Raw genomic sequence first — 20,971 nt, 5'->3', positions numbered from 1 at the left:
AATTACAACCATGATGGAGCACCATCACATTTAACGAATGAGATAAGACACATTAAAAGTTTACTGGAAGTAGAAGACCTGTAAATCGGCCACCTAGATTATCGTACATTACTCCCTCAGATTATTGTTAATAGCGATCAATGAAATGCGAAGTAAATGCAAAAAGTAGAAGTGTGAGATGAACTGGCTACTGCCCTCATCAACGACCGCGAAGATATCATTAGATTAGCGACAGAAAATGTAAGGAAATGAGTGGAAAAGCGCATCGATGTCAATGGTGGAATTTTCGAATATTTATTTTAAATGAAAAAAAACTATAAATCACAACGAATATCTTTTTAAAAGTAAATAAAAAGTATTTTATTTTTAATTTAGTGTACTGAAAACAACTGTTTTTTATTTTTATAAATCCATAACATTTTTTTAAGGTTTTTTTTATAATAACAGTTGATTTTTTCTTCATAAATCTTATTTCATCAATTTTCTCAAAATTAAATTCTCTAAAAAGATTTAATAATAAAATTAACGCTTTTATTAGTTTACAACAAAGTTATTGTAATTAAAACTTAAAAGCGAGATACTGAAGGTGATTGTGTGTTTTCATTTGTTCAAATACTACCGGCTTTCTTATTCTGAAAACACTGTTACTATTATACTATTGGATAGCGATGAATGTTCAATGTAAGATGAAATACTGAAAGGTGAATTTGTGTAGTCATTGGTATAAATATTATTGACTTCTGTATTCTGATAACACTCTTACTGAGTTACTAATGGAAGGCGATGAATATTCAGTGTGAAGAAAGATACTGAAAGGGGAAAGTGTGTTGTCATTTTTCAAATATTACCGGCTTTCTAATTCTCAAAACACTGTTACTACTTTACTATTGGATAACGATGATTGTTCAATTTAAATCGAGATTCTGAAAGGTGAACATGTGTTGTCATATGGTCAAATATTATCGTCTTTCCTATTCTGATAACTCTTACTAGGTTACTATGAGTGGTGATGAATGTTAACTGAAAGGTGATAGTGTGTAGTAATTGGTTGAAATATTATCAAATTCCGTATTCTGATAACACTCTTACTTACACTATTACTTACTTACTTACTCTTACTCTTACTAATTCACTATTGGATGGCGATGAATGTTAAATATAAAGCGAGATACTGAAAGGTGAATGTGTGTTGTCACTGGTTTAAATATTAACGGCTTTCTTATTCTGATAACAATGTTAGTAAGTTGTTATTGGATGGCGATTATTGTTAAATGTAATATGAGATACTGAAAGGTGAATAAGATCTGTCATATGTTTAAATATTACCAGCTTTCCTATTCTGATAACACTGTTACTAAGGTAATGTTTGGTGGCGTTGAATGTTAAATGTAAAGTGAGATACTAAAGGGTGAATGTGTATTGTGATTTGATTAAATAATTTCGGCTTTCCTATTCTGATAATACTGTTAATAAAGTAATATTGGATGACGTTGAATGTTAAATATAAAACGAGATACTGACAGCTGAATATGTTTTCATTCGTTGAAATATTATCGGCTTTCCTATTCTGATAACATTTTTACTGAAATAATCTTACAGGTTGTTAATTGTTGCAGGTTGTCATATTGAATGGTGAATTTTTTTTGTCGTTTGTTAAATATATCGGTTTTCTATTCTGATAACACATTTTGTAAAGTAATTTTAAAGACCGTTGAATGTTAAATGTAGGGCAAGATATTTAATGGGAAATGTTTGTTGTCATTGTTTTAAATTTTATCACCTTTCCTATCTGATGATATTGTTAATGAAGAAATGTTAGAGGGCTTTGGATGTTAACTGTAGGGTGGGATATACAACGATGAATGTGTGGTCATCGGTTTAAATATTAATCCGTCTTACACAACTCAGCTAAATGACTTGTCTTACCATAGTTGAAGGTCAGTGCTGTCTTGGCTCACTACGCCTTCCAACGATGTGATAAGTGCTCAAACGCACATAACCCCCGGCCTCCTGGTGACAGTTATTCACAACCTGCAAGTTACCTAGGCGACTATAAATTGTGGAGTTATAGTCGACGCATTTGTATGTGACGATCGCATGACCAGTCCCTTGAAGGCCTGTCTTTTTGACAAATAAAATAGTTTATTAAGGAGATGTCAATCAATTATTTTGATTATATATACAAAGTTTTTTATCTTAACACAAAGGTCAAAAAGGTTTTTTGTTTCACATAAAATTTATTAAAACCAATTATGTGCAGTTTTGATATACCACCTTTTGTCATCTCTGACGTAAAAATTGAAATCCTCTCGCTGTAGACTAACGTGTTTTCTGAATGAACTTGTTTTAGTGTCTGCGGAGATTAAATAAACGGTAGTCGGTCAAGTACCAAGTCAGGTCTCGTATATAGTGGTGCATCAAAACTTACAGTTAAGCTTTCTCAATTTTTGATGGGTCACAATGATGTGTTGGGTTCAGTATTGATAAAAGCTGTTACCTTTCCTATCGGCCAATTCTGCTCACTATTTTTAGCTTAAAATTTCCATTTTTTGACAGCAAAGATTAAATCGGTTGTTTCACTTGATGACAGCAGCTCGTAGTCCTTTTTGATCCATCATACATAAAACATTACTTTTCCACAGTTTGTGCAGCTTCCCCTTGCTTAAACTACAATCTCTTCCGTAAGGCCCATTTTTTATACAACTGCCCAAAAAGGAGTGTAATGAATTTAGGGTGTACGTATGTATGTTTATTCCACCATAGCGGTTGAATGGCTGAACCGATTTAGATGTATGACCCGGCATTGTAATCCTTACATTACCGGAAGTGTCATAAGCTATATAAATATGTGTATATATTTGTTTACTTGTAACTACAAGGCCATAAAGAATCATACATATGATTCTAAATTGATAATAGCATTTTAAGTATCGATTTATTTGAATCAAAAATAGTAGTTTTATGATCTGCTGTGATATTAAATGACTGAATTATGGTAGTAAATTTTATTAATTTACTTCTGTTTAAATAAGTTTAAAAAGTTTAAAAAAAAATTACAAAATTGTCACTCGGACGCTTATTTATTATCCTTTATTAGTAATTTATTAAAGGGCAATGTTTGTCAGCGACGTTTTTTTTTGGCAGTCAAGTTTTTTTAATTTTTAATATTTTTTTCTCTTGTTCATCACCTGTAATGAGCTATTTCAAAAACGGTTTGATTTCATTTTGTTTTAATAACAATTTGTATTAAAACCAATTACGTGCCATTTTGATATACCATCTTTTGTCATCTCTGACGTAAAAATTGAAATCCTCTCGCTGTAGACTAAAGTGTTTTCTGAATGAACTTGTTTTAGTGTCTGCAGAGATTAAAACAAACGGTAGTCAGACAGTACTAAGTCAGGTCTCGTATATAGTGGTGCATCAGAGATGGAAATTTGATATATTTAAATTTTCATTGTTAAATCATGTGACTCAAACATTGAGTTTTTACATACATCAATGAACGGTTAAGTAAAAAAAAAAATTATTTTACATTAACTTATTTTTTTAAATCAAAATAATAAACATTCTTAATTTTAATAAAAATATTTTTTTTAGAAGAAGGTATAATGATAATAAAATTGTGTTTAATTTTATAAACAATTTATTAAAAGAAATTTTTTTTTAATACAATTATATTTTAATATAATAAATAATTTACAAAAAACAAAAAAAAATTATGTATATAAATTTAATAAAAATATTTATTAAAAATGTATTTTTAATTATTTTTCAATGAAAAATTACTAAAAATACATATATATATATATATATATATATATATATATATATATATATACGGTAATCTGTTAATTAATTTAACAAATGTAAATTCATTGTTGTAATTTTTTTTAAATTAAGTTTGTGAAAAAGATTTTATTTTTACTTTTACGACATATAAAGAAATAAATATCAATTTTTACATAACATAGTTCATTAATTACAGAAGCAAAGTTTAATTTTTAATAACTTGTAAATAAACATAGAAATCTACATACTATCATAATAGATGTATATATCTGTATTGCTTATGAAAAATTATCAGAGTGATAAAAAAGGCAGAGTAGCAGCAGCAACAACATATTTCATATGCTTTATTGTAAACATTTAACATAAATCTCAGGTACAATATCTTTAAAGTGGCTTCAAGTTATAAACAAATTTAAAAACAAAAATAAAGAACTGTATTTAAAAAAAAGGTGTAATAACAAACGAAAATGTGTATGTTAAAAGTACAATCCACATTATATAATCGTTAACATGTAAGAAATAATAATAATAAAAAAATTGTCCTAGGTAAACATATCCCAGTGTGTGAAGTGTGTGCTTAAGAAAAATTAAAGTTATTTTTAATACTCTGAAATCTTAGCTCAAATAAAAATAAACATACAGGCTCACCGAATAAAAATACATGAAACGATAAAGCCTAGCTCCAAAGTAGTTTTGAATAACCTAACTACACCAAAATATAACTCACAATGAGCTATTTAATTCTATAATAAAATACAGTTCATAGATTCAATTTTTACAGCTTTTTGGATTTATTTATTACTTTATTTATCTAAAAAAAAAATTCACGAACTTAGATCATCATGATAGATAAGAGAACAAGAATTGTTTTATTTGATTTTTTATTTACTACTTAATGAACATCTTAATTTTACTTCAAATTAATATACTAAAAAAATAAAAATTATTTTATATCAATTCAGGTGAGGAATAGTTAAAATTGTTCAAGAAAGATTAGAAGAATTACTTAAATTTAATCTTAAAATATTTAAGACATACTGCACGTGTTCTATGCATTTATAAATAATTAATAATACATTGCGGTTGATACCTTTTATGTTTATATCAATATTTAGAAAATACCAAACAAAAGAGAAACGGCTTCTAGATTTTTACATAACTATATTAGCTCTATTTACATGTCACATCCTTTAACAAAATTAAACTGAATTGAACCTATTACAAAATATAATACCATAAGAAACATAAACTTTTAACACAAAAAAAGTAGTAGAAAAATATCTTACAACACAATAGCATTTATGTATGACATTTAATAAAACAATGGTTATCTCGTTATTTATATAATTACAACATAATTATATATTTAATTACGCAGGTCAAATTTTTGCCATCACTGTAGTCTACATATTTATTTATATGGCAATTATACTTTTAAAATGAAATCAGTCTATGACTGAAATTTGGATTATTTTTTTTTAACTTCCATATGATCCTTTTTGAAATTAAAAAATTCCAATTTATGAGTTTTAATTAAACAAGTAACATTTCAAAGCAGTCATTTCAAAGTTATTTTTCAAACTTACCGTTTCAGAGCTGTAGCTTGTGAAAGTGTTACTATTAAGATTCTTGACCTGTGAATTGGGCACGTGTTCAAAACCGGTCTAGTTGCTGAACAATGCCGATCTCCCCGGCTACAGTAACAATAGTACTGCGTTGTCATTGTACCACTATAACTCTGGAATGCTAAGTCGTACAAGAAAATTGTTTGAATAAAAGTTGTCTGTTTTTTTGAGATCGACTTTTCCAAATGCAATACAGACGAAAAGCAATTTTTTCCGGTGAAAAAATAAAAAAAACACGCTTTTTACAACTTCAGCGCCACCTAGTATTTCAATTTCAAATTATACAGCATAACTTCAAAGACATTAATTGTAGAGGAGAATGTCCTGTACAGTTTTTGTTTGAAAAACATTTCTCGAAAATGCATAGATTCAGAGAAAAACGCACTTCAAAAACCCTTTGAGTTTTTCAATAATCTATGGGAGGGGATGTTAAAAATCTGGGGTTAAGCTTCCCTCATCACTCCTAGCGCATGGACAAAAGATCAATCGATAGGTAAGGATTTTCAAATACAGCCTACTTTGATGACAAATTGCCTGTACTATTTTTTTTAAGTTAAAGTAATTTAAAATTTTCTTAAAGATTTGTGCATGTTCATGGAAAATCATAAACATATGAAAATATAGCAAAATATTTTTTTTATTAATTAAACAGAAATGTGATGAATTATTAAATTATGTAAAGAGACTTTTTTAATAAAATCAATTATACTAAGTCATAATTAATTAAATTTTTTAAATTACTTTATTTGATCATTCATTCATAATGTACCCTACTGAATACTTGTTAATGGAGTTAATGGTCATTCTCGTGCAATTCAATGTATTTTTAAAACTTAGTTTTCTTGTTGATTGATGTTTACTGTGTATAAATTTATTTCAGTCACATATTTTATTTATAATAGAAAGAAAGATTCATGAAAATCTTAACATTTTTATTCATAAAAGGTTGTATTGCCTTATAATGCCTATTAAAGAATATACTGTTAGATTTCATTATCAAATTCCTCATTCTATAGAAAAATACCATAGAAAGTATAATTCCTCCTTAAAATATTATAGAAAGTAAAAATACTGCTTGTTCTAATGCAGATAATTGTATCAAATTTAACCCTATGGTAATTACAGTAAACTGTTATACAGTATGCTTTTGCATTAATGGTTTGATGTAATGATAATTATGAGACAGCTAGCAAGTAACGTTGGGTGTTTCATTTACATTTCATTCTTAAATGGAAATATTATGTAAATGCTACTTATATGATCGAAATATGAATCAATAAGTTGGAGGCAACAGGATTTTTACTAATAGAAAAGTCATCAGAAGGATGGTTTTTAAATTATAGAATTTTTATTTTATTTTTATTATTTTTTTATTTTTATTTATATATTTTTTGTTCAAATATGAGTCAGGTTTGATTTGTAAGAAGTATTTATCTGTAAGTAGTTAATGTAAAATATTCTCACTCAAAGAAACTTACATGTTCCTAAGCTAACATGCTTACTTGCTATACACCTGTAAATTACATAAGTTGAGTTACAACTTGTGCAATTATTTTAATAACAATAATTAATCAATTATAAGTTAGTTCAGTTATTATTTGAATATGTATATTTAGTTTATAAAAAGTCAATGCCAGTCCATTTCATTTTTTTAATACTTAAATAAAACTTAGATTTTATTGTTATTATTATTTTAATTTAAATATTCTATGATAAAAAAAAGTAAAATTTACCTTTAGGAACTACAAAATCGCCCACTTTTACGTCCTCTTCTAATTGTCTACCAATAGCTGGTAATGCTGGAAATAATCTCATAGTCTCTTTTATAACCCGTTCTAAATATTCTAATTTATTAAGATCATATAGGCCTGGTTCTGTATACTTATCATTACCAAATATATAATCTAGCTCTTCATGAACCTGTTCAAAAAAGAACAATGAAAAATTAAAAAGTTTTTAATAATTTAGTCATTAATCCTAACTAAATATTTTACTAGATATAGAAGAATTTTATTTAATGGGCAAAGGCTAATACTAATTACGTATTAGCCTTTGCCCATAAAGAATCTTATTGCATAAGATTCTTTATAGAATTTTTACGAATTTTAAGATTCTTTATAGAATCTTACAGATTCTATTGCATAAAGAAAAAATTGATTAGAAAAATACTAAATGATTTATTAAGATGTACGCTGATTGATTAGAAGGCTCTTCAAGAAAGTATATTTTCAAAGAAAAGGTAGAATGATAGAATAGTTGCTAGGACATTATAACATGAAACTATAGATGCATGACAGGGGAGGTAAAACAATAAACTTGTTAGTAAGTTTATCTGTCACATAACTCCATTAATTATTTTAGAGATAACTTAAAAAGTAGATGGTCATAGAGGATTTTTTAACACATTTGTTCCCATGAAAAATCACTGGTTAGGAAAAATAAGAATTATTTATAATATTTCATGTAAGCTGAGAGGGTACATACTGTGTTATTTTTTATTTGACCACTAGAAGAGGATTTGCAGAGAAAATAATGCTTGTATCAGCGTGCGAGAGAATCTTCGGAAATATAGGTAATATTTAGTATTAGGAAAACAAGAAAGAATTTTACATCTTTTTGTACATCAAATGATGAAATGTAGTCAGGAGGTATATAATAAACTGATGCTTTTTTGTAGAATTCTCCAGGTTTATAGATAGTTAGGGTAGTTAATTAGAAACGGGTTCTGGTGTTAACTTTAATGATTGGGAAGTAATGGATTTTTTTTTATTTTTGTTGTTGCAGATATACCAGGTTTATAAATAAACTAATGAGTATGGTTCAGAAAAAATTTTTATTTACAGTCCAATTATACATCGACTATAACACCTTTGAAATAGTTCCCTTGGGAAGCCACGCAATGCTTCAAATGGTTTCCCCATTCTTCACAGCAGTGTTGGAACTCAGAAACTGGAATATCATTCAGATGTTCAGTTACATTTTTTTAATGTTTTCTACTGTTCGAAAATGGTGTCCTTTGGTGTTTTTTTTAAGTCGCAGGGACTCAAGTCAGGTGAATAAGGTGGTTGAGGAACTACAGTAATGTTTTTCTTTGCCAAAAAATTATTAATTGTGAGTGCAGTGTGACAAGGTTCATTGTCGGGATGCAGCATCCAGTTTGATGGCTGTTCTCATGCAGGCAACTTTTTTCCGCAGTCTTTCAAGAATTTCTCAGTAAACATATTGATTTACAGTCTGTCCTGTAGGCAAAAACTCCTTATGGACAATGCCATTACTGTCAAAGAAACAAATTAGCATGGTTTTGATTTTTGATTTGCTCAGTTTTGCTTTTTTAGTATGTGGGGAGTTTGAAGTGTGCCACTCCTTGCTGTGGCATTTTGTTTCTGGGTCGTACTCAAATATACAAGATTCATCTTCAGTAATAACATTAGTTTTAGAAAATCAGGATTAGTTCAATTCATCCAAAAAGATCACGGCACACTCCCACATTGTTGTTTTTCTGTTCAACATTGAGGTTTTTTGGGGCCAATTTTGCACAAACTTTTTTCATGTCCAATTCATTTGTAAAAATTTGATGGACAGTGGTATGGTTCAAATTCAATTGTTCTGCAATTATGCTGACAGTTAATCGCTGGTCTTACCATATCAAGTCAAGATTATCAAGCCATATCATATCAAGATTTGTTCAACATTGTCATCACTTTTTGACATTAATGGTCTTCCAGAGCGTGGATCGTTCGCAACTGATTCCTGGCCATTTGAACACACGTTTTAAAACACGTTGAAAATTGGGCTCATGACAGAGCATCATCTCCATACGCCATTTTCAGTAGCGTTCTCACAGAGTTTAACACAAAACTTGATTGCACAATATTGTATATAATTAATATCACTCATTTTTGTAATGCACAACAAAAACCTGTTTCACAAAAAGTTTGTTTACTCTCATGTGGTAACAATAGACTAAAAATATTAATACTGAATATAAATCAGCTGTTCATATAATTGTATGTTTACTTTGGCTGCCAAAAAAAGTTGTCTCATTACTTTATTTACAGAATTTGTAAGTTGGTAATCTTATTAATATTTTCATTGATCCATTTCTGTTCTTCTTGGCTTAAAGGAATGTTCTTAATGGCTTAAGGGAATGTTTGGTAAGGCTATGGGTTATTTCTATTTTATTTTATTTTTAGTCTACATGTAATGTATGAACAACATAAATATTGCTTGGAAAAAATATTACCTGCAGTATATATGATGGATAAACCTGGTTTTTTTGTACCATTGATTATATTATAATTGTATTATCATTAATCAATTAATTTGTTATTGATAAATAAATCTACGTAGTGCTTTCTGCAACTTATTTTTGTTACATTAATTAAAATTAAAAAAAAAATCATATCTATGAAGTTGTTAAAATTCAACACTAATGATGCCTTTATTTTTTTCTGGAGGTTACACGGTAATCAAAAGCATAATTTCAAAATAAACATAAAAAAATTAAAATGTAAAAGAAAATAGTGTTTCTTTTTATTTAGATGATTTAAAATTGAGCATATTGATCCACAGAAATTATTATTTTTATCACTATAAATGACAAAAGCAGTCTTAATTAAAATACAATTTCTTAACTGTTTATATTTAAATTATTAAAATAATACATACCAATTCTTGTACATCTGGATGCATGGCGATTAATAATTAAAAGTGCAAAACTCAATTCAGTAGCTGTAGTTTCTTGGCCACCAATTATAATAGTCATTGTTTCATCTCGCAATTCATTATCAGTCATTCCATTACCTAACATCAAATCTAAGAATGCCAATTTACCACCATCTTCTGTAAATGATAAAGAAAGTTTTACTTAATTACAATCTTTAAAATATCTTTTAATGAAAGGCTTACAATTTATTGTTAAGAAGAATCCTGAATAAATTATCCTGAACATAAGCAGTACCTTGGTCGATTGTCTTCTTTGTCTACTTCTTTCCTGATGAAAAATAGTATATATTGTTAAGACCTCAAACATAATAAGATGTAAATTTTGTTTCTACATAATTGTAGATCTCTATTGAGATTATCTATTGGATAAGTTTTTCACAGTTGTCCCAGTGTTTTTCAGTTGTCAGTTTTTGTCTAGTACAAAGAAAGAAAATTCAGTCATAAAAAAAGAGAAAAAAAACCATCTCTCATATAAGATTTTGAAAATTTTATTTATTTGAAGTTTTCTTCGTAAAATCTTATTTTTTGATAAAATGCCTCCTATACAAGAAACATATAAAAAACTTATGCAAGAGAACTAGAAATCTGTTTAAACTTCCTGTAGTTCTTATGGAAAACAGAAATAAACAACAAAATTGCATACAGGCTAATAATACTTTAATTTAAAAAAAAAAATTAATTACACTGGTCAACATAAAATTTGGAACCGAACAGGGAGTTCTATATAATAATTTGTATGCTGAATCTGAATATCTATTTTGAAACAAACCATCACGTAACATTCTTAAGTTACAAAACACCTTAAATTTATTTATTCCATTATTCTTGGAACGAACAATACAAATAAGTTAGAATCTCTGTATGTTTGCTCACATCTGATTTATATTGCAATGCATGCTGTAGAACCGTATTTGATACATAACAGTTGAATGCTGTCATTTCATGCCAAGCCAGACATGTATAAAAAAGTCAGAGAGTCAGATAATGAGCAATTCAACATGATGAAATTTTCTTCATGTTGTAGCTCTTGGTATGACTAGCTGTATTCTTTAATTGTGGTAGTGGTTTTATCATACATATATATATTACAAAGATTGTTTCTAACAATCAACAACATTGTTTATAAGTAATGCTATAGATGTAGTGAACGATTTTTATGACAGAACAAATTTTGGTATTATTTTATTGAACATCAAGATTTGTTAAGTTGTGTGTATGTGTGTTTGTGTTTTATTGCACTCCATGGGAAACAATTTTATGCAGAATTTTGAGTAATTAAGTATTAACAAATTAAAACTTAATTATTTTTATAACTAAGTATTTTTGTAGTATTTCAGTTTACTTTCTTTCATTAAAACATTTTGAATTTTACAATAAATAAAAATCGGTTTTGTAAAAATTCTCCAAATATTTTTTGTTACTTTTGCGGAGAATTCGCCACCAAAGGTTAATAAAAACCATATCAAATCTGCTGAAAACTGTTTACAGACATTATTTTGACTGTCCCTTGGGAGACCGAGATAAATCCTGGGGTCCACATATAGCATGTATCAAGTGCTACATTAAACTAACACAGTGGTTAAAAGGAAAAAAGAGCATTTACATTTTGGCATACCTATGATTTGGTGACAGCTTACTAACAATTATGATGACTGCTATTTTTGCTTAACAAATAATAAAAGCAGTATTGCATACCCAAATGTTCGTTCAGCTATAAGATCAGTACTTCATGGTGTTGATTTACTGATTCAGATTGCTCCAACTTCTTGGAAAGAAATTTCTGATTTCCCAGAAGGCTCAACCAATGAATCCTCTACTTCAGTAGATATTAATTACATTCCAGAAGAATCAAATACCTAACCTCACCTCATCACACAAGCAGAACTGAGCGACCTAATTCGTGACTTGTATTTGTTGAAACAACATACAAAATTCCTAGTTCATGTCCTAAAGAATGGAATTTATTAAACAACAAAACTAAAATTTCAGTATATAGAAATCGAAACAAAAATTTACTGAAATACTTTAGAAGAGATAGTTTAATTTGTTCCTGCCATGATGTTAGGGAGATGTCTGAATTGGACATTGAATATGTTGTTCATGATTGGCGTTTGTGCATAGATTCATCAGAAAGAAGCTTACGGGCACTATTATTGCATAGCTTGAATAAGTTTTCTTCTATACCGGTAGCACATGCTGCAGGAACGAAAGAAACATAGAGAAGTATGTCAAAAATTTTAAAAGCTACTAAGTATGATGAACATGGCAAATCATTGCTGGTCTGAAAGTGATAGGGCTTCTTCTTGGTCTCCAGAGCGGCTTTACAAAATATATGTGTGTGGAATAGTTGGGCTACAGATAAACATTATGCAGTTAAAGACTGGCCAAAAAGAAATTCCTTGTCAAAACAGATTGTATTATTTTACCACCTCTACACATAAAAGTAGGCCTGATGAATTTTGTATAAACATTAGATAAAGATGGAGGTGACTAAACATTTAACTGAGGTTTTTTCACAATTAAGTGAAGCCAGATCAAAAGAGGAAATATTCATCGGGCCACAAATAAGAAAATTAATTCGTGAAAATATATTTGACAACAAACTGAATCCTCAAGAAGTGGCAGCATAGAAATCATTCAAAAATGTTGTTACTGATTTTCTTAAAAACAAAAAATCATGATCAGCTTATAAATGAACTCTTAGTGAACTACAAAAATTTAGGCTGCAGAATGTCATTGAAATTCATTTTTTACATTCTCATTTGGATTTTTTCCTTTAAACTTGTGTGACATCAGCGACGAACAAGGAGAAAGGTTCCACCAAGATATATTGCAGATGGAACGTTATCATGGCAGATGGGATGAATCTATAATGAGTGACTGCTGCTGAATGATAAAAAGAGAAGACTTCACTGAAGACAAAAGGAAAATAAGAAAAAAGGAATTAAGATAAACATAAATGCCTGCAAAATAAAAGTAGGAATTTTAATTGTAATTATTATTATTTTTGTATTCTATTATTTAAGAAGTTTCTCAATAATTTAAAGGGTTATTACTAAAAATCTGAGGGTGATGAAAAAATTGATTTCATTTTAAGATTCAGCATAAAAAATACATTCTAATTCATCTACTTTTATCTCAGTTCCAACTTATTTATTTCTTTTTCTGATGACCTGTGTTGTCTGTGTATATGTAGGTACTTGAAATTTTCTCAGTAAATCATTGTCTTTTATCCCAGATTTCTCAAAAACTACTAAAAATATAGTTGTGGGACCTATGTTTTTCTTCTATTTTTTAGGTCAGATTTCCTATAAAATCACTGAATTTATCCCTTAATTTGGGTCCCAAGAATACAGTCTGGCTTAATTTTACCAAAGGTGCAGAAATCAGGACGAAATCTTAGCCTCGTTAACAAAGGATTTCTAGACCCATGTTTATATAAATATTCTCTTTGTTTTCACTAGTAGAAAATGTCCTTATAGTTTGTTACATTGTTCATAAATCACCTTTTTCTTTTTCTTTTTTCTGTTTAGCCTTCGAAATCACTGTACGGTATTACTTCAGAGGATGAATGAGGATTATGTAAATGAATTGTAGTCTTGTACAGTCTTAGGCTGATGTGTGGTTAATTGAAACCCAACCATCAAAAAATACCAGTATCTACAATCTAGTATTTAAATCTATATAAAAGTAATTGCCTTTACTAGGATTTGAACCTAGAAAAGAACTCTCAACTTCAAAATCAGTTGATTGGCGATGATGAGTTCACCACTAGGCCAACCCGGTGTAAAATAAATTATACACTATACAGTAAATGTTTGTACAAATAATATAATTGTTGAGCTTTTTAAATATTAAACATTTAGTTTTAATCAAAAGGTTTTTCTACATAGAACTCTACTTCGATTTTAGATCTGATTTAGCATTATTGTCAGTGTCTATATTTGGTTCTATTACAATAAAAATAGCACATTAATCACTCTTGTGTTGATTTTAAATTCATATTATCATCTTAGAATCCATGATATCAACACTTTATTTCTAATTTCACAGGTAAGAGCTTACAGTAGGTCTAGATTTACACTGTGTTGTTGATGTCATTTCTAAGAAATCTCATCAATTAATAATTTTGTGAAAATTTGCTAATAATGTTGCCATAGTATAAGTTTACAATTTATATATTGTCAAAATATTATCTAATCTTCATCCTGGAAAAATTGAAGATTATAAATAATTGAAACTGATTGTTCATCAATAAAATGTCCTCCCATCATGCAATGTCAATTTTCCAGTAACATTTAAAAATTTAAAATTCCAGATCAGTTTTTAACAAAGGTTTTTCAATTTTACTTCTGACAATTTTAGACAATAAAATTATGAAGGAGAAACCATTACTTACCTAATTTTTTATAATACTCATCCTTGCTCATTTCCCATTCTTCATGTTTTTCTTTTATAACTTTTTCTGTGAACTGTAGAGTCGATTTAACTGCTTCATCATGAACTTTTTTTATATTACTTAGTGAAAATAATATTGGTATTTGTAACCATATTTGTACCATTCTTTGTTGCCAAACCTTAAACAAAAAAGTTTTTAAAACCTATTTCTTTAACATTATTACTAAGAGTAGATGACACAAGGGAGATATTAAAAGTAGATTAGCAAAAGAAAGATCCTCCAAGAAAAATAGACGTTTTACTAGTATTAAATTTAGATTTAGAATTTCTTAAAAATATTTTTTAAGTGTATCCTTTATGGTAGTAGAACATGGATGATAATTAATTTAGAAATGAAAAGAATAGATAGGTGGTTTCTGAAGTATGGGTTACAAGCGCACAAGAAAAATTAGATTGGTTGATCAGGAATAATTTCTCTATAACCCAGTAGGCTATTGTCATTAATACACCACTTTCAGGATATCAAATATTTTTAAATTGAATAGTTTTTTATTACTTCTATGTATATTATTTATTAGATTTCACAATTACACTTAATGAAAAAACTTAATATTCTTTAAAAGAAGTAAAGTACTTCTTGATGCTTGTAATTTGTGAAACTGTCAAATAGCTGAAATGATATGTGAATACTCTAAATATCAGCAGAATAAATTTGTTTATATATTGGTAGCTCAATATTCTATATTGTTGTGTCATATTCATTCTTAAACCTAATTTCAGAGAAAATGAAGTGATTGTATTAACATATTTTAATTATAAAGAGAACCTATGTAATAACATATCCTGAACTCATTGTGAAAAAAAATTAAATCTTGCTTAGCAAACTACATAGTTATAATTAAATTTATATAAAAATTAAACATTTTTATAAATGGTAATTAAAATTAAAATAAAATTTAAAATTATTATGTTCATAACAGTTGATTGTCAATAGTTAAAATAAGTCAACGTTAAAAGAAAACATCTTGTCAGTAAGATGTTTACAACTGTTATGTATTGATTAAATTTATAAAAATTTATATGCACAACTATAAAATTCATAATTTATCAGTAATCCCTGATGATGGAGGAATAATCCGAAAGCGCTTGGATAGTTGATACTCACAATTGTTGGTAAGTGGATTCTCTATTTTTATATAAATTGTATGATACTAACAGTGCCAGATGTTAAGATAATTGAACCTTATAATTAAATGTTTATAAAGATTATAGTTTTTATATTCATCCCCACTAGTGTGATTAAGATTAAATTTACACGCAGAACATTCCAAATCAGGTTGCTCTGGATTGACAAATGTAAATTTCATAAATGTAGTCATCCATCAATCTTTATTACTGTTAGAAACAGCAGGTATCTGATGATGAATGTGTACAGTTTGGAAGTTGTTCTGGTTTCACTGAGGTTATAAAAAGATATCAGTCATTGAATTCACATCCTTTTTATATTTTCAGACATATGTGGTAATTGTAGAATAGTCTTCTGCAATTCTCTTTGCACATAATGGATTTTATTAAAATGCTCTCTTTTGATTTTAACGTCTCTATTTTGACATATAATTCAATCAATACTCCGTTTGTTGTTAGGAGATGTATAATTAATAATATGCAGCAACCTTTTTACTTCTAAAAATGTACAGTCTTTAAATACCATATTTGATCTCCTAGAAACAATCTTGAACATTCTTGGAGATGTCTGGTCTAAGGACATTATGGTTTTGAATATATCTCAAGATTAAGGAACAATTTTGATTTAGATTCTGTATTTGTAGTATTAGGAGCACAGTGATAAATAAAAAGGAAGGTATTCAATCATTTTTATAAAGTACCTTTGTAATTATTAACATGGCTGCAGTATTTTTTTTATGCATATAATTTTTGTGAGTTACAAGTCCCCTTTGTCTGGTATTCAGGTGCATTATAAGGCACCTGCATCTTGTAAGCATTTTCCTCTTCTAATGCTAACTGTCAGTCACTGATAGAACTATTTGTAAATTTTATATTCAAATGGTGCGGTACCAATCACTCAGCAGCAATACAAATTTAATCCTTCTAATGTCGAAATTTAATCTTTAAAATTACTCATTGAGTAAATCCTGTCCTGTGGACTGGGATCCCTAGCTGTGAGCATTGGTTGTATTTGCAGGTTAAGGGAACAGGTATCAGTATGATGGTTTGCTGAGATTAAGGGGCAACCCGAATAAGCAGTAACAGGCAGCAAGGCCTGAATAATTAGCAAGGTCTGAAGTGGTGTGATGAGATACTGTCAAGAAAGAGGGACAGTGCACTTAAAAAATGCAACTAAGCCAAAAACAGTCTTGTGAAATGGTGAGTATCAACTACCAGTAAATAATTTGACTCATCCCTCATGTGTGGCGGCAGAATAACGGCTGTGGGCCATAAAATAGCTTCCAGCAGCTTAAAAATGGCTTTGAAACAAAGCGACCTCTTTGTAAGAACAGCTTATGGAAAGTTTGATTAGGAAACAACCACGGTTAGGGCGTTCCCCTGAGGCAATGTGTAGTACTTAGACTTCCAGGGGTGCTATGAGAAATAGGTTACTAGGAAAAATGAAAGATGGGAAACAGCACAGGAAAGGTAAAGAGTTAAAGATTGGAATACAAATGTGGGACATTAACTGGGAAGATAGAGGAAGTAATAGACATAGTGATTACATAAGGTTTGGATATCCTAGGTTGAGTGAGACAAAATGGCATGGAATGGGGAATAAAAAAAAAGCGGATACTATAAATTGGCGTGGAATGGAGGTAAAGAGTGTAAAAATGGAGTAGGAATTATCCTATAAAAGGAGTGGTATAACAGACTAAAGATGTGGAATATGTAAATGATAGAATAATTAAATCAAGCTTTCCTATCAGAGGAGAGGTTAGAGAATTTATCCAACTCTATGGTCCTCAACAGGGAAATAAAGAGAATGATCAAGAAAAATTTCTGGAGGTTGTAGAAGGTTTAATAAAAAAGAATAAGGTATGAGATACATGAGATATGAATGCACAGATTGGTAAGAAGAGGATAGGAATGGAGGAGTTAGTTGGTTCATATGGTTAGAGAAAAAGGAATGAGGAAGGAAATATGTTACATGACTGTCAAAGGAACGAACTTGTAGAAAAGACATGGTTCAGAAAGCAAATGTGAAAGTAAACAAGGTATGGTTGGGATGATCGTTGGGAAGTCATTAATTGACTAATTCCTGATAAAATAGGATGAAAGAGAGAATTAATGGATATAGAGGCTGCCCTGGGAGAAGCATTTGATGTTAAACACAGGTAGTGAAAGTGAGAGTAAGAGGGTTTGTGAGTAATTTTAAGAAAAATACAAAACATATTATTCTAAGGAGTGAGGTAGGAGAAATGGAGAAGGAATAGAAACAGTTTAAAGATACCATGTGGTAAAATGTGCTACAGAACATTACAAATTGCACAGGGAAAGATGGAGATGTTTTGTAAGATACAAAACAGAGAGGGAAAAGAAAAAAGGGTGTTTCTAGAATGAAAGGTGATGTGATAGTCTAAAGAAACAAAATGTGTCAAGAAGAAAAGAGGAATTGAAAAAGGATAATAAAGGAAGATAAGGAGAGGTGTTGGAGAGAGTTTGTAAATGATTTAGAAGAGAATATTGGTAGTAGAAAGAAACAATTGTACGGCCTGGTGAAGAAGAGGCAAAATAAAAATGAGATAGCAGCGTTGATAAAAAACAAGGATGGAAAAGATATGGTGAAGAATAATAATAATAAAGATAGATGGGGAGAGTATTATCATGATCTGGTGAATGTTGGGCTACCCCAACGGGGAATATAATGGAGAAGTTTAGTTTAAATTTCTCTCTTAAATACGTAACTATTAAAATTTTTTGATTCATATTGATAAATAGGATGAGGATTTTACTCTTGCAGATTTTACATTCTTATTCTACATATAATAACTGGATTTAAATCCATTAAGTCCAATTAATAAATATATTTCAATCTAGTACTGATGCAAAGACAAACTTATTATCAAGATTTATACTGATTATAAAATTGCATATAAATTTACCTTGAACACAGTTTCCAAATTTTTAACAAAATCACCTCCATTTCCATGTTGAGCTTTTCCTGATACACCCATTGCTGTTCTACAAATTGCATCTAATGTACATAACGCTACATATGGATATACATCTGTACATTCACCAATTCTTGAATTGATCTGTGAAATTAGAATTAATTATTCTTAAATCCAGTTTAAAGGATTTTGAAAAAGTAAACCGATAATGAGCGTATTTAAAAAAATGAATTGTATTTAGTACCAATTTGCTTAAGTTGAATTTTAAAACTTCAAAGTAAATAAATATGTTTTTCTGATCAGAAAATAATTATATATTATTTACATTATGTTAAGAACAGTGTAAATGTATTATTCCACTGATAACAAAGAACAGCTGCTTTAATATTTCACTGGAAGAGAATAGTGTGACAATGAAAAAACCAATGATCAGTTAAGCATTAAAAAGAACTTCATGAATCATAAATGAGAAGAAAGTAAGTGTTTACAATCCATGTATTCATATATAAAAATAATAATTACATAAAATAATTTTGAAGAAATTATGCAAAACTTATAAATAAAATTGAAACATACAATATAAAATAACAATTTTGAAGGTTATACGTTCTAATATTATAATAAGTAAATGTCTGTTAAGAAAGCAGAAAGTTCAAGTTTATCTAATCAGTATTACTTTTTAGGAATGTGTATATATATATATATATTTTATTTTTTACAGAGGAAGGATCTTAATTTAATTTTAAATAAATTATGTGAAGGTTCTTTTGTAGGTTGAAGAATGATTTATTGAAAGTAGAAATTAAGATTAATTAAATCCTTTCTCATTGGCTCAAAGTATTGCACTGCATCACTAAAAGTAATTTTGTTATCTGGTTTGATAAAAGTTAATATTATTATATTTTGTAGGAGTGATATTTAAAAAAAAAAATTGATACAATCATAAATGTAAGCGCAAGAAAATATTAAAATTTTTAATTTAGTAAAAGGTGGTTTATATGATTTTTTTTTACTGGCATAAAAGATATGAGTGCCCATTTTTCTTCTGATTTTTTTAAAGTAAATGTAATATTATATTTAAGACAGAAATATGTATGGGAATAACAGTTATTTATGACTAGCTTAGGGATTGAGTTAGATGCGTCAAAACAAAACAAGTGGTTTAATATTGAACTAAACAAAATCAATTTAATCATTCTATGAAAATTTATCATCTAACAAGACATCTCAAACATTTTACACAACGGTTCAAAATGTAATTCCATTATGCATTCAAGTGTAAAATGAAGAAGTTTCTAAATTCAATTGTCTCATTTTCTATTTTAATTTTTATTTATTGTAACTTAGAAAGGAGTACTATCTGTTGTATTGTTGTATATAACATTTGTTTATAATTAAAAAAATAATAAATGGTGGTGTGGTAAGTTAATGGGGGTGTAGCCTGTAGTTGCTGGAATGAATGATTAAATATAAAAAAAATATAAACAAAATCAGAGGTACTGTAATTATGGTATAACAATTAATATTATTTTAATTTTAAAATAGGACCTAAAGCTTTTATTAGTTGCAATAATAAAATTTTTCTTTATAGCATGATAAATTTCTTTTATAAATTATATTTTATAAATCATTATGTTTATATAAAAGGAACTTCACTCTTTTAAAAATCACATATTGCAAGTAGTTGCATTAAAAGCAATTAAGGGGAATGTCAGTACGGAAAGAATTCTAACATTTGATCTCCAGTTACTAATTATTTTCAAATACATTGTAATGCTCAAAGATCGATCTTATCTAAAGTTAAATACTGCAAAACATCTTTATTAAAAAGATAATAAAATGTTTTTAATTGTTTATATACTGCATAGTAAACAAGAATGAAAATAATTTTTTCTTTACCCATAAATCTTTTAATGTAGACTCTTTTCATAATAAATTTACTTGTCCCTGACTGAGAAATACCTCACAAAAGAATTTTGGATTAATCAGAGAGGCCTCTTTGTTTACTTGTCATGTAATCTCACAATTTATTTCCAAAATTAAAATACCTTGTCTAGATCGTTCATGTAAATAACAATATGTAAAATAAAACCGGTAATGCAAATAAGGGGACTTCATAATAGGATGCAAGATTCTTTTTCGGAATCTGACACCCACTTTTTTCCAATTCTTTCTTCCAAATCAGTTGGTATTTGGAGATATTTGCAAAGAAATTATAATTTATCTATTATCTAATTATAATCTATCCTTATAATTTCTCTGCAAATACCTCTAAATACCCACTGATTTGCAAGAAAAATATGAAAAAAG

At 28.6% G+C, this 20,971-nt stretch overlaps 1 protein-coding gene across 1 annotated transcript; it reads right to left on the bottom strand.

Moving 5' to 3' along the window:
* Positions 1-7,198: 7,198 nt before the first annotated feature.
* On the bottom strand, positions 7,199-20,727 carry LOC142331679 (cytochrome P450 4C1-like). Its single transcript, XM_075377708.1, has 5 exons — positions 20,710-20,727; positions 18,653-18,805; positions 14,542-14,719; positions 10,086-10,259; positions 7,199-7,337 (listed from the first exon to the last, which is right to left on the bottom strand). Exons 1-5 carry the CDS (start codon positions 20,725-20,727, stop codon positions 7,330-7,332), a joined length of 531 nt encoding a protein of 176 aa, XP_075233823.1. The 3' UTR covers positions 7,199-7,329.
* Positions 20,728-20,971: the final 244 nt, after the last annotated feature.

The sequence above is a fragment of the Lycorma delicatula genome, chromosome 10, assembly GCF_047948215.1.
Source record: "Lycorma delicatula isolate Av1 chromosome 10, ASM4794821v1, whole genome shotgun sequence".
NCBI lineage: Eukaryota > Metazoa > Arthropoda > Insecta > Hemiptera > Fulgoridae > Lycorma > Lycorma delicatula.
The sequence above is the reverse complement of the archived record's forward strand: the minus strand, read 5'-3'. Positions and strand labels throughout refer to the sequence as shown.